The 14,695-nt window shown below is 43.1% G+C and overlaps 1 protein-coding gene across 3 annotated transcripts in view; it reads right to left on the bottom strand.

Annotated features, from left to right (window-relative positions):
* Positions 1-14,695, bottom strand: part of LETM1 (leucine zipper and EF-hand containing transmembrane protein 1) — a 69,718-nt gene that overhangs the window by 30,414 nt on the left and 24,609 nt on the right. For all 3 annotated transcript variants that reach the window (XM_048849105.2, XM_048849104.2, XM_075128107.1), the window contains 2 exons: positions 12,630-12,773; positions 8,198-8,335 (listed from right to left, as the gene is read on the bottom strand). In XM_048849105.2, coding sequence (XP_048705062.1) covers positions 8,198-8,335; positions 12,630-12,773 — 282 coding nt within the window. The remainder of the gene's footprint in view (positions 1-8,197; positions 8,336-12,629; positions 12,774-14,695) is intronic.

The following is a 14,695-nucleotide window of genomic DNA, read 5'->3' as shown; positions in this document are numbered from 1 at the left end:
GCCAAGTCAGCAGGCTGTAAAGTGTCCATGTAGCAAACTCAGCTTGACCAAGGCAGGAGGGGAGGGGGTTTTGAGTGCCACAGAAAGGGCAACTTGACCCGCGTCCTTCCTGATAAGAATTGTGTTGAAGTTGCTGATACATGCATTTTAGAAGAGCAGGATGTGCCCCAGGAATGTCTATTGGGGCCTCAAGGCTGCAAACTCTGGAAAAACCCACACCACGTTAATCAATAATCAGAAGGAGCCTCTTGCTTGCCCATTGGAACTGCTTGCTTAACAAGTTTTCTTTAAGGGACATGTCATTCTATTACTAATGTATAATAAGGGGGAAAAGTTTGAGGTAGTGGGACTCTTCAGGACTGGACTCTCCCTCTGGATACATCTTGTGTTCCCCACTGGCAGCCGCCATGCCACTCGAAAGCCACACTCAGCTTCGGTAATTATCGAGGGTTGGGGGTGTTTTACTAACCTGTTGCGGACGTGTGCAAGTGCTTGAGACTAGGTAAAGTTTAGCTTTAAGTGAAAGCACTCGCGTTGTCCTGTTTGTGCCAGCCATTTATCGGTCGGACAGCCCTGTCTCCCCTGATTTATTTCCTGACACCACCTCGCACAGAGTAAAAGTTACCCAGAGCTGTGGGCTGAAAGAACCCCGGGTAACGCAACCTGGCATGTTTTACCACAAACCTGGCTGCTGCCATATGGTCAAGTAGTTGGAAGCACATCCTGGTTCTCACAGTGGATACAAAGTTGACTATTGTAGAAATCTGTGAGCTGGTAGGCAGGCTCTGGCCTGTATCGCATCCAGATGTTCCCCAATAAACTCCAGACGTTGTACCAGTGAATGTCGATTTTTGTATGTTTATTTGAAGGCCGAGGTTCGAGAAAAGGTGCATCAACTTTCATATGGCGTGAACTGCCTAGGGTTTGGAGGGAGCCTTGAGGAGACAGTAGTCTAAGTATGGGAATATCACAATGCCTTGTGTGCACAGGTAGGCTGCCACAACCACAAAGACTTTGGAGAATACTCGAGGGGCTGTAGAGAGCCCAAAGAGTAGTACCCTGTATGGGTAACGATGGGTCCCCAGATGAATCTGAGGAATCATCTGTGAGCAGGGTGTATAGTGATGTGAAAATACGCATCTTGGAGGTCGAGGGCTGTGAACCAGTCCCCCTGTTCCAGTGCTGGGATAATGGTTGATAGTGTGACCATCTTAAAGAATTGCAGTTTGATAAACTTGTGGAGGTTTCGTAAGTCTAGATTGGTCTCCACCTGCTGGATTTCTTTTGGATCAGAAAATAGTGGGAATAAAAATCTTTCCCTCTGTGTTGGGATGGGACCAATTCTATGGCTCCCAGTTGCAGAAGGTGATTTATTTCTTCTCATAAAAGGTGTTTGTGAGAGGGGTCCCTGAAGAGAGACGTGGAGAGGGCTGGGAGGGAGGTATAGGATTATTGATTATTTCCAGAACCCACCTTGATCATCACTACAAAAGGTTTTTTTTTTTTTTCCTTTTTCCCCCTCCCCACCGCCGGTAATAGCTCACCTTACCTGAGCAGTCTCGTTACAGTGTGTATGGTAATACCCATTGTTTCATATTTTCTGTGTATGTAAAATCTCCCCACTGTATTTTCTTCTGCATGCATCCGATGAAGTGAGCTGTAGCTCACGAAAGCTTATGCTCAAATAAATTTGTTAGTCTCCAAGGTGCCACAAGTCCTCCTTTTCTTTTTGCGGATACAGACTAACACAGCTGCTACTCTGAAACTTCTCTGAAGTGGTTTGCCGTCATGATGGATAAAAGGGGACTAAACGATCACCAAACCGGCAAGTTGTTAAAGATGGCTGCAGCAACTGGAATGGGCGGAGGCTTCTTGGAGCCAACCAAACCTTCAAAATTGTTGTTTCGATGAAGATGCATGAGAAGTAGCCCACTAAGGCGGCGTCTGTCTGCACTTTGGATGGGATCTCTGTCGTCTTTGTTGCGTTCCATATGACAGTGAGGAGTGAAAGGTGGAGGTTGGGATCTTGGGGTATACCGATATTTTCCCGATGTCTCATCGGCACTGGTGTATATGTGCCAAGAGAGTGGAGTCATTCTAGAGTCCTTTGGAGAATGTAGGGATTCATCAGTGGGCTCAGCAAATAGTTTGGAACCCTCAATGGGTAGATCCTCAACCATGGTCTGCAACTCTTTAGGGAATACGGAGAGGTGAAGCCATGATTCTCGTTTCATTAGCACAGCTGTTGCGATGGAGTGGGCAGCTGTGTCTGCAGAAGCCAGGGAGGCTTATAGCGCCATGTAGGTGAGAAGGTGTCCTTCAGACATGAGTGCCTGGAATTGCTCCTTCTTTTCATCTGATATGGCAAATGTTGATAGAATTCCTGTATTTTAGAATACAGTAGAACCTTAAAGATACAAACACCAGAGTTACAGACTGACTGGTCAACCGGACAACATGTGATACCAGAAGTAACCAATCATGCAGCAGTAGAGACCAAAAATATACAAAAAAAGACCAAATACTGTACTGTACCTGTATTGCATCTTAAAGGTAGGCACATCTGGGCTGCCTGTCCCCACCCCACCCCCATGCGTGGGGTAGTCACTTACAGCTAAGATATGAAGATGCTGGGGCTGCCAGCCCAAGGCAGCCAGAGCCAGTAGAGCAGAAGCAGCACTGGGGTTGGAGCCACTTTTACCCCACCTCGGGCGTGGGACAAGCTTGAAAACTCAGTCCAACCAAGGGAAAGAAGCTGCCTGCAAGAAAGCTTCCAGAGCTGAGGAGGGAGCTCAGCTGCTGCTGAAGCCTGGCCTGGAGTGTCAGCTGCTGGATCTGGAGCCTGAACTGTGCTTTGTACAGAGTTATGAACATTTCAAAGCACTGACAACCTCCATTCCCAAAGTGTTCGTAACTCTGAAGTTCTACTGTAGTTCATAGGATTGTATTTGGCCATAAGAGCTTCGTAATTGGCGATATGGAACTGGAGTGTCGCAGAATATATACTTTGCGACTGAACAAGTCTAGTCGCTTCCAGTCCTTGGGGTGGTATTGGTGTCCCTTCTGGTGTACTGCATTGATGACCAGGGAGTTTGGAGTAGAACGGGGGGAAAAAAATTCTAAGTTCTTATCAGGAACATAGTATTTTTTGTCCATTCACCTGCAGGCTGGCGGGATGGATGCTGGGGTCTGCCAGACCTTGGCAGTGTCCAAGAGGGCCTCATTAATAGGGAGGACTATCCTTGTCCGTGTGGAGGTGTGTAGGATAATCGAGCAGCTTGTGTTGTTGCTCTTTGACCTCTCCAGCAGGATCGAGAGAGATGCTCTGATTCTGCGGAATAGTTCTTGAAAGTGTCTGAAATTGCCTGCAGACATAGGAAGTGGTGGCACGATGGCCTCATCAGGGGAAGAGGAGGAGAAGTGGAGCTTCCTTCTGCTGTTCCTCCGTCATTACTGAGCCGACATCAGGTGGTTGAGAGATGGATGAGGATGCTGATAGTGCGTTTCTGGCTCTGCTTTATGGACGGTTTGGAAAACTGTGCCCTGTACATAGCCCATGGGTCCCAGAAGGGCCAACGTGGAAGAACTGGCATGTGGGTTGCATCCATGGACGTCTGTACCAGGGCCCTGGTTCGGTTCTGGGTTCCAGATAACACAGACCAGCAGCTGATTGTCTGCATGTGTGTTCTGGATATGTGGGTAGAACAGAGTATTCTTCGTTCTCTTCCTCTTCTTCCTTGCTGGGAAAGGGTGGATTCATAGAATATCAGGGTTGGAAGGGACCTCAGGAGGTCATCTAGTCCAACCCCTGCTCAAAGCAGGACCAATCCCCAATTTTTGCCCCAGATCCCTAAATGGCCCCCTCAAGGATTGAACTCACAACCCTGGGTTTAGCAGGCCAATGCTCAAACCACTGAGCTATCCCTCCCCTCAGCATCTTAAAGGTAGGCACAAGAGTGGTGCAGATCTCAGTGGTGAAGTGGAGTAGTGTTGTGACTTCAAGCGAAAACATGGGCTATAGGGAGCTCTCTACAGAGAAGCAGAGACTCAGGCATATCAAAGAAGATCAGGTCCCTTGGATATCTGAACTGCTGTGGAGCAGGCAAGCATCATCAGCACCGGTGGTTGTTTGGAAAGTGAAGGAGCTATTGGTGCCAAGGGCAGAATGCATTCCCTCAAATGGCCAACATATGGTACAGATGGCTTATTTGGTACCAAGATCTTGCCTGATGCCAAGGATTTGGTCAGTGCTGAAACAGCTGTCAGGGATGAAACACATGAAGTTGTCTTGGATGAGGCACTCGGTACCATTTCGGAAACTCTTGCACTGTGCTGCTCGGTCCTGAGAGACAAGATGTCTGCCGCCTGGTGCTGCCCATTTAGGGTCCTTGGACTTCTGTTTAGCTCCAGTACCAGAAGTATCTAGATGGTCATGGAAGCTAAGTCTCACCCCAAGATAGTGAGGCTACTGACCTCGCAGGAAATGGCTTCTCTGAGGTGGTTCCTTACCAGGCGATGCAGTAGTCTGTTTCTTCCTGTTAAGAGTGTCTTCCTGTCTTGGAAGGCTGCAGCACGCAGGGGTCGGACGATGACTAAGCCAGGGGTGAGATCCATGCCAGAGAGGTAGCAGGGTGAGGGTCTGAAACTGGCCATAGAGAATGCTCTATGAGGAGAATATTTAGTCTGAGTCCATGGTCCTTTTGGGCCCAAGTGGTCAAGATGGTGCAGTGGGTGCACTTCTGTGCGATGTGGACCTCACTGAGGCAGCAGATGCACTGTGAGTGACTGTCACTCATGGGAAAGGCCTCTCGACAAGAGAGGCACCTCTTGTACCTGGGAGGTCCCAGCACAGTCCCGAGGGGGAGAGCAGGAAACAGGGAAAGCATAAGGTAACGGGAAGGGCAGAGTAACTAAAATATTTTATTTTGGGGTTGGGGGGAGGATTAACAGAAAACTGCTAATCACTACGAACGTAAGGTAAGTTAAGGAGAGTCTCTAAAGGTTGAGGTAGAAGGGTTCTGCTCTGGATTCTGTCCCAGACCAAAGGCACTTGGACAGGACAGAACATATACAGATGCCGCCCACAGCGCGAGACAGGGAGGAGCCACATGCAGCCCATGATCTCCAATCCCAAGGACAGGAGGCGCTGCCACACCTACAGTGCAGCATCCATAGGGATACTACTCAAAGTAGCAGCAGCCCTTCTGCTCGGTCGTCCTGCCTCTGATTTTTTCCTTCCTGATCCCTCACCCCACCTTATGACAGTCAAAATGCTCTGGCAGAAGGAAAGAGTATCAGACTTTCACCCTTGCAGCAGACAAGAGGCTCTGGTTGACGAAAGCAAGGAAAAAAGGCAAAAGTCCTCCCTTCTGCAGCTAAAGGATCTACAAATTTAACATAAACCTGCTACCCAGAGGCTATGGACTGTGGAGCACCCAAGCAAGGTCTAGGGCAGAGGTGGGCAAACTACGGGGGGCAGTCAGGAAGGAGAGGAGGGGTTGGATGGTGGGGGGGGGTCAGGAAGGAGAGGTGGGGGTTGGATGTGGTGGCAGGGGCCAGTTAGGGGCGGGGGGTCCAGGGGCGGTCAGGGGACTGACAGCAGGAATCTGGGAGGGGGGGGAGAGCCCTCAGGGGGTGAGGAGGGGAGTGGGGGATTTGGATAAGGGCCGGGCTATGCCTCCATACAATTTCAGTAACCTGATACGGCCTTCAGGCCAAAAAGTTTGCGTGCCCCTGGTCTAGGGACAGAATCCCAGAAGAAACTGCTGCATGCACATATAACCCCAACCAAAGTTAGCACGACAGAGGAGCTGAAATTTCTCAGAATGCAGCCCCTAGACTTCACTGGTGGGAGCTCCCCTCCAGCCCCCCATCTTTCACACCTACAAATTTAGTCTCTCTCTTTCAGCCAGGGCTCAAAACATTATTAGGTGAAAAGAGTTGATGAAACATCCTAGGCTACAGAGGCCATTAGTACCAAAAGAATTTTATAAAACAAAACAAAAAAACCCCCACCTATACTTAACTTTTTGCATTTCTCCGAGATGGGATAATGGAAAAAAAAAGTCAGTTTCACTTTTGTTTATACTCCATTTCTAATCAGTGTCCCTGGCAGTCTCTTGCACGTTGCAAAACATTAAAGGGGAATGTTAATTCAAGACAGTTCCCACCCCCTTTTTTAAAATCACAGAAACATTTCTACTGACATTAGGTTCTATAAAGCTTTAAATTTCAGGGCAAATTTGATCAGACAATGTCCCTTTAGTATGGGGCGCACCATAAACAAACCAAGTAGTGCCAAAAGATATATAGCATGTTTTATCCTTAAAAATGCAAGTTCCGTACCTCAGCTTCCCATCACAATCTGAGTGTTCCATTAGTATAGAGGTGTGTACATGAGCAAGACATTGTGTTATTAATTTTAATTGGAATACCAACAGGAAGAGAAAAGTATTTTTAAGTTTAAAATTTACAGAACTGACCTAAAATATCTTTGCTATGCATTTATCTTTTACTAGCACCTCATTAAATTACTTTAATGCTGTTTAATAATGCTCCCCTTCCCCCCATTAATCCTCCTACAAATCAATTATGTACATGAAAATGATATCATCTGTTTGATAAAAGTGCATGTGTTTCCGTAAATCGCGGAGGCAGTGCGGTCTAGCATATGGAGCTCGGGGATAGAACTCTGGAGTTACTGGTTTCCAATTGCAGCTCTGCACTCAATCTTTTGCAGGGCCTTCACAAGTCACTTAATCTTTCTGAGTCTTGTATCCCCCCTGCACCCTGACAGACAAGCCAGGAATTCTTCCTTAACTCATGGGTGTTGCAATGATAGTGCTTGTACAGTAGTTTTATAGAGTAAAAGACTAAGTCACTACTGCCTGGCACCGGTTAGGTTAGTGACTACTGACATCATTAGTTAAGGTACTCAGATGGCTCCATCAACTTAGTATTTGAGTGTCTCACAATCTCTAATGTATTTATCCTCACGACACCCATGTGAGGTAAGGAAGCATCATTTTACCCATGGAGAATTGAGGCAGACAGATTTAATGACTTGTCCAAGGTCATAGAGGAAGTCTTTGTCAGAAGAGCAGGGAACTGAACACCAATCTCCCAAGTCCCAGGCTTTACCACATATACTGAATCATCCTTCCTTTCCACTGTGACTATTAAGGTATGTAATCACAGCTGTCTCTACTGTTATTATCCCACTATCCTGCCTGTCATTTGTCTGTTTATTCATCTGTTGCATATTAACTAGTTCGTGAACTCTTTGGGGGCAGGGACTGTCAAAATTTGTTTGAAGAGTGCCAAACACAAAGAGGGCCTAATGCCTGCTTGGGGACTCTGAGCACTGCCAAAACAGAAATAAATAAATGCTGCATATATTAGTAAACCCAATGGGTCAGGCAGTCTAGAACCAGACCATTTGCTCTAAAAAAAAGAGTGTACTCTAAAGGCCAATTCTTTTGTCTGTACAGTAATTACTATATCAGTCAGGGGTGTGTTTTTTTATAACGTTTCTACACCAGCAAGACCCCACGTAGGCAGTTATGCTGGCAAAATAAAAGCTTTCACTAGTATAGCTTACTTCATTCAGGGAACCAGCATAAGCTATATTAGCAAAAGCACTTATGACAGCATATAGCTATACTGGCAAACCTTTTCTAGCATAGACTACAACTAAGTAGGCTGGCAAAAGCCAGTAGGTCTGCACTGATTTCTCCACTACCTCAAACTTTAAAGGTTTATCTGGCTACAATTAAGTAATTTCTAACCAGCTGACCAGAACAGAATTTACATTTTTCTCTCACTTTTCATATTCCATGTCCCTGTGCTAGCCACCGTGTACAATAATATGGAAGCTACTACGCATTCAACATTTGAGAATTAAAATGGAAATGCACTGAATTAAGTGAAAGTGCCACTTGGGATACTGAAGTGAGCTCTCAGCACAATAAATTGTAACTGGAAAAACAAAACTTCTGCGCACCTTTTGCTCAGCATATGTCACGCACAATTCACTTAAGCCCAACATAATGAGTAAAGTCAGCTGACCATGGTATAAGTAGCAACAAATTATGCCACAAGCTTAGTTTTCTTCGTCACCACTGTCTATTGCTTAGTAAGATAAAAATATCAAGCTAATCACTTTTTATGTGAACAGAGTACAAGGTTATATTTTTACCTTTTGAAAGAAGGTAGAAAAATCTTTAGTAACATTTCCTTTGGCTGCTTTGTTTTTTAAGGCCATCTCCTCAATAGTGTCTTGAAGAAATTTTGCCACTTCAAGTTTCACTCTCAATTCTTTCTTCAATCTCTCCTCCTATAAAAAACAAGAGCATTTTTGCTTTAAGATGTCCTTTCCACAATTATACCCATCGAGATTCCCTTCCCCCCACCTGTAAACCTTTCTCTAGATGAGGCTCCAGAGGTTTTTCCAATACTAGAGTATGTTAGATGTCATTACACCACAGCATTTGATCAGTTGCCATTTATTTTCCATCTATAACTTGTTTAGGAAGGACTGACTAGGCAAAAGGGAGGGGGGAGAGTGGCACTCTGTTAAAAATGGCATTACCTGTTTCGGAGTCACTAACTAGGAAGTAAATTATCTTGAATGCTATGGATCCATGGTCTAACAGACAACCACAAGACGGAGTACTAGTTTGTGTCTGCTACAGACCACCGAATTACAGGAGCGAACAGTATGACCAGCCCTAAAGCACTTATGTGATCCAGGAGATCTTCAATCTGAGTGACAAACTGGACGTCTCAGGCTGCCAGTACTAAAATGTTCTTGAAATTTCTTAAAGTTATCTATAACTCAAAAAGGTTTGCATCCAACACAGGGTAATCTGAATTTTATATTAGATCTCACCTTGACAGCTAAAGAGGAACTGATCACAGAACTAAAAGTTAGTGGTTGCTTAGGCAAAAGTGCTCCTGACTTGATTATTCTGTTTGCACATAATAAATGTAAAGTCCCAACCAGTAAAATGACAGGTTTCAGAGTAACAGCCGTGTTAGTCTGTATTCGCAAAAAGAAAAGGAGTACTTGTGGCACCTTAGAGACTAACTGTAGCTCACGAAAGCTTATGCTCAAATAAATTGGTTAGTCTCTAAGGTGCCACAAGTACTCCTTTTCTTTTAACCAGTAAAATGTATACTTAGCACTTTCAAAGCAAAAATTTCAAAAAGCTGAAAATTATGGTCAGATCAACTAGGAGAAAATTTTAAAAGAAAAATGTGAATGATAATGGAATACCCATTTAAGAACTTTTTACTAGAAGCCCCAAAGGCTGCAATCTCCCAACTGAGAAAGAAGACTACAATGATTAAAAAAACCCAGCTTAGCTAAGTGGGAAAAGTACAATATACAGATATAAAAATAAAACAAATGGAATAAAGGAAAAGTTCATATCAATCAATATAAATGAGAAAATAAAAAATTTAGGAAATAGATAAGGGAAGCAAAAGACCACAAATAAATCTATGACTAACAGAGTTAAGGACAACCAAAGGGAGATGGGGGGAGGATAGAGGGCTGCCACCTGGGGCTCTTTGTTGTGGGGTTTTTGTTTATGTTTAAGTGTATCAGAAAAAAAATGAGCCCTAACAACTGTATTGGTTCATTACTAAATGAAAGCGGTCGATTTTCCAGTAATGATGCAGAAAAGGCAGACGTGATTAATAAATATTTCTATTCTGTAGTTGGCCAGATAATATATCATCATTGTAAGAGTAAATACTTTCCATTCCAACAGTAACTAAGGAAGGATGTTAAACAGAAGCCACTAAAAAGTGTTTTTAAATAAGCAGGTCCATAAAACTTGCATCCAAGAGTTTTAAAAGAGCTATTAAAGGAGCACTCTGGACCATTAAAGTTGATGTTTAACAAATCTTGGAAAATTGGGGAAGTGCTCAGGGTTCAGCTGATCACCATATTTGGGGTCGGGAAGGAATTTTCCTCCAGGGCAGATTGGAAGAGGCCCTGGATGTTTTTCGCCTTCCTCTGTAGCATGGGGCATGGGTCACTTGCAGGAGGATTCTCTGCTCCTTGAAGTCTTTAAACCACGATTTGAGGACTTCAATAGCTCAGATATAGGTGAGAGGTTTTTCGCAGGAGTGGGTGGGTGAGATTCTGTGGCCTGCATTGTGCAGGAGGTCAGACTAGATGATCATAATGGTCCCTTCTGACCTTAATATCTATGAATCTATGAAAAAGTTCCAGAGAACTTAAAAAAAAAAAAAAGTTGATGTTCTGCTAATATTTTTACAGGGATAAAAGAGATTAGCCTGGTAATTATAGGCCTTTCAGCAACCCCAGGCAAAATACTGGAATTGTTAATACTTTTTAAATTTTTTTATTAATAAGAGTCCTGGAATATAATACCAATCAACATGGGTTGATGGAAAATGAGAATATTAAACTAACTTGGCATGTTTCTTTGAAACTACAAGTTTGGCTGATAAAGGTAGTAGTTTTAATGTAATATACTTAGACTTCTGTAAGGCATTTCACTCTACTACATAACATTTTGATTAAGAAACTAGAACAATAGAAAGTTAACATGGCACACATTAAATGGATTAAAACTGGCTAACAGACAGGCCTCCAAATGTAACTGTAAACAGGGAATCACTGAGTAGATGAGTTTCAAGTGGGATCCCAAGGGATCTTTTTGGCCCTATAATATTTAATATTTTTATCAATGATTTAGAAGAAAACAAAATTACTGATAAAGTTTGCAGATGACACAAAGATTGAGGGAATGGTAAATAATAAAGAGGACAGATCACTGAGACAGACGTACCTGCATAACTTGGTAGCTGAGTGCAAGTAATCAAAAAGAATTTTAAATATGGCCAAATGTAAGGTCAAACATCTATGAACACAGAATACAGGTTATATTTACGGGACGGAAAAGACTATGCTGGAAAGCAGTGTGTCTAAAAGAGACTTGAGGGTCGCAGATAAATCAGCTGAACACTAAGCTCCCCCTGCAACGCTGTGGCCAAAAGGGTTAATGTGAACCTTGCATGTAAAAACTGGTGAAAATTGAGTAGGGAAGTTATTTTACCTCTGTATTTGGCACTAATGAACAGGAACACTACGTCCAGTTCTGGTGTCCACAATTCAAGAAGAATGTTGGAAAATTGGACAGGGTTCACAGGAGAGCCATGAAAATGATTACAGGACTAGAAGACATACCTTACAGCGAGAGACTTACAATGCTCAATCTATTTAGCGTATCAAAGAGATGGTTAAGAAATGACTTCATCATAATGGAGAACAGAAATCTGAATGAGGGGTCTTCAGTCTAGCAGAAAAAGATAGAGCAAGATCCAACTGCTAGAAATTGAAGCGAGACATTCTAGCTAGAAATAAGAGGCATTTTACTTTTATTTTTTAATAGTGAGATTAATTAACCATTGGAACAACCTACCAAGGGGTGGATTCTCAATCACAGGAAATTTTAAAATCAAGATTGGATGATTTTTCTAAAAGATATACTTTAATTTAACTACAGCTGTTAGGCATGAAACAGAAATTAGTTCAGGGAAGTCCTGTGACCTGGATTATGCAGGAGGTCAGACTAGATCACAAAGATCCCTTTCTGGCCTTAAAAATCTATCTATTTTATGTCATGTTAGTGCCATGTAATTCAGTCTGAATTTAATAAACCAAGGGTTTTATTCAGTGGAACAAGCCAACCTACTCTCCTCTGCATATGATATTTAGGTAAGAGCCACCACTCCTTAGTGTTGCAACTCTTTCCATTAAAAAAAATGATTTTTCTGCCATACCCTGAAAAAAAAGGGAAGATCAACATCTTTTCTTCAGCATCCTGGAGGTATGCAGAAGAGGAGGTGACCTTTAACCATGAATTTCAGTACAGTTGAAGGCTGCATTTTCTCACAAGTTCAATTTTAATTTTGATTTCCTGGCTTTTTTATTTTTTTTTTCAAGTAACTATCCATTAAAAGAATTTTCACCCTTATATTACTGATATTTACTCTCAAGCTTACCTACATCTTTAAATAGGTTTGTCTGGGAATACAATTTTATCAACTTCTGACATAACAGAAAGTTTTGTAAATTGTTAAAACCGAATCCAATGTCTAAAGCACTGAGCACACTTTCATTAGAACTATGTTAGAACTTTTAAAATTGATAGCATCCTCCTAGCCAGAATCGTATATCCCAGCCAGGTTAAACAGGAATAAACTATTAAAACTGTTTTGTTAAACAGGTTTCAGAGTAGCAGCTGTGTTAGTCTGTATTCGCAAAAAGAAAAGGAGTACTTGTGGCACCTTAGAGACTAACCAATTTATTTGAGCATAAGCTTTCGTGAGCTACAGCTCACTTCATCGGATGCTAGCTCACGAAAGCTTATGCTCAAATAAATTGGTTAGTCTCTAAGGTGCCACAAGTACTCCTTTTTTTTGGTTAAACAGTTAGCAATTTGTAACCCAGGAAAATGTTAGCACCCTGCTATCAAGAAACAAATCAAGGCTTTCGCTTATGAAGTTTCAACAAGGAGCAAGTTAAAATTTCAAGTATAGTTTAGTTCTTGTTAAATATTTGACTGATTCCAAGTCTATGCTGTGGTTACCTTCTTAGATTTTGTCTCAAACGTTGAAGGAAGCATACTAGGGAACAGCTTAAGGGCTACTGGAAGCAGAAACTCCATGAACGGGACGACGACGAAGACTAGGAAAGGAACCAGGCGAAAGAGATCAGCACATATCCTAAGGAACTGGGAGAAAAATGAGAGGCATTAATAGACAAGAACAAAATTTTACACGGCAACATTAAAAACAAAAGAATGCTTAATACAGACATATTACAATTTAAACCAGCAAACGTGTGTGTTCTATGAAGATATTTCAAATTCTCAGGAACTACAAAATATGATGAGATGAGTTGAGTTGCTCCAAAGTACGGCCCATGCAGGGCTCTAATGATCTCCCCATAGAAATCAGGGTGACACTGTAACAGACAGAATGGGGGCAAGGCAAATGCTCTGGCTCCAACAGCAGATATGAGGGTCCCAGGAGGTGAAAAGATGCGAGAGGGAGGAGGCAGGGATGGAGCTCTGATTGCAATACACACTCACTCAAACAGAGCGGTTGTCACCCAGCCAACAAGCTCCAGCTCGGCTCTCCGAACCATGCAGCAGTAGGCTGCAATATATGGCAACAGGCCGCCTGGCATTCTGGGAATTGTAGACCCCAGACTGCTCAGACGGAGGAGGTAAACTACAACTCCCATAAAGGAGCACGACAGTTTGCTCCTGCATAGTGAACAATGTGCCTTTTTGAAAGAGGTGGTGGTGTACTTTAAACTAGTGGGCAGCAACGGCAGGCACTGAGAGGAGTGTAGTTGTCACCACTGTCTGTCCTTGTTGTGTCTGTGTGTGTTAGAGCTGCGGCGGCTGTGCAGGTGTGTTTGAGTTCCCCACTTGGAGGGCAGCGCTGCACACGAGGGCCCAGGATTGTAGCCTCCTTGCCCGGAGCGAGGACGGAGATATGCCGGGGCAGGAGGTCTCTGGAGAGCTTGGGGTGGAAGGGAGCACTTCGTACAACCCTGCAGGACTGATGCACGGTGACCCGTGGAGCTGGTCATAGAGCCCTGCAAATCTGCCGATATCCACTTTATATCTACGGATATAAATATTTGTAGACCATTTTTGCAGATAGGATACAGATACAAATTTTGTACCTGCGCAGCGATCTAACAATGTGAAATAACTGGTACCATGAGACCAACTTGACCTAGCTGCCAGGCCTGTCCAACACTGCCCTTTCTGACACCAGGCAACAAGCCTTAAGGTGCAAGATACGCTGCAACTACTCCAGTTAAAAGATATGTCTATTTCACCAGTCTACTGTCTTAGTTCAAGGCACCCTGTTTGAACAATTCCTTTAAAACAACCTCAGTGTCACCTCTCGATAGTATACTAGGTCACGAGCAAGCTTCAAACATAGTGAATGTATATCTTGTGAAAGATCCAACAGTACAGCACCTGTGGGCAAAGCTCAAATGCTTCAGACACAGTATCAAATGTGTTGCAAATAAGTGGGGCCTTCATGACTCTCCTTGCTCAATGGACATGCTCAATGCCCTTCTGCCAACTGCTGAATGGTTAAGACATTTAGACTAACGTGCTTGACTTAAATATCTATATAAATGCAATCACAATAAAATAATAATAGGTGTCTTTTTTCTGTAAGCTACCACACACTTCAGTTCAGTGCCAGTATTTCTACAATATCGAAAACTGGTGAAAGTATTTCCAAAGCACATAATGAGCCTCACTGTGTCTCAATAGGATTGTTAAATATCTCACTTAAACCCTAGAAAGCACCTGAACACAGGAGATGGTGATTGCTGGTCCTCAAAGCAGCTTTAAATTTCCCTTTTTATTCATTTCTATTTCTGCTTCCGCTCCTCTGCTTACATGCATGATGTACTGGAGACTGAGTAACCAAGAACAAATGAAGTCATTTTTCCTCACCTCATTATAATTGTGATATATATTTAATTTCATTGTAATGCGCACAACTGTTGTAAACGAACCATAGCTCTTCTGGAGTGGAAGGAAATGAAGTGTAATTCTCCAAATCAGGCCGATGCCTTCATGCCAGAATCTTGAACTACCTGAAAAGAATATGTCCC

This window comes from Caretta caretta, chromosome 4 (assembly GCF_965140235.1).
Source record: "Caretta caretta isolate rCarCar2 chromosome 4, rCarCar1.hap1, whole genome shotgun sequence".
Lineage (NCBI taxonomy): Eukaryota > Metazoa > Chordata > Testudines > Cheloniidae > Caretta > Caretta caretta.
Note: the sequence above shows the minus strand (reverse complement) of the source record. Positions and strands in the feature narration are given on the sequence as shown.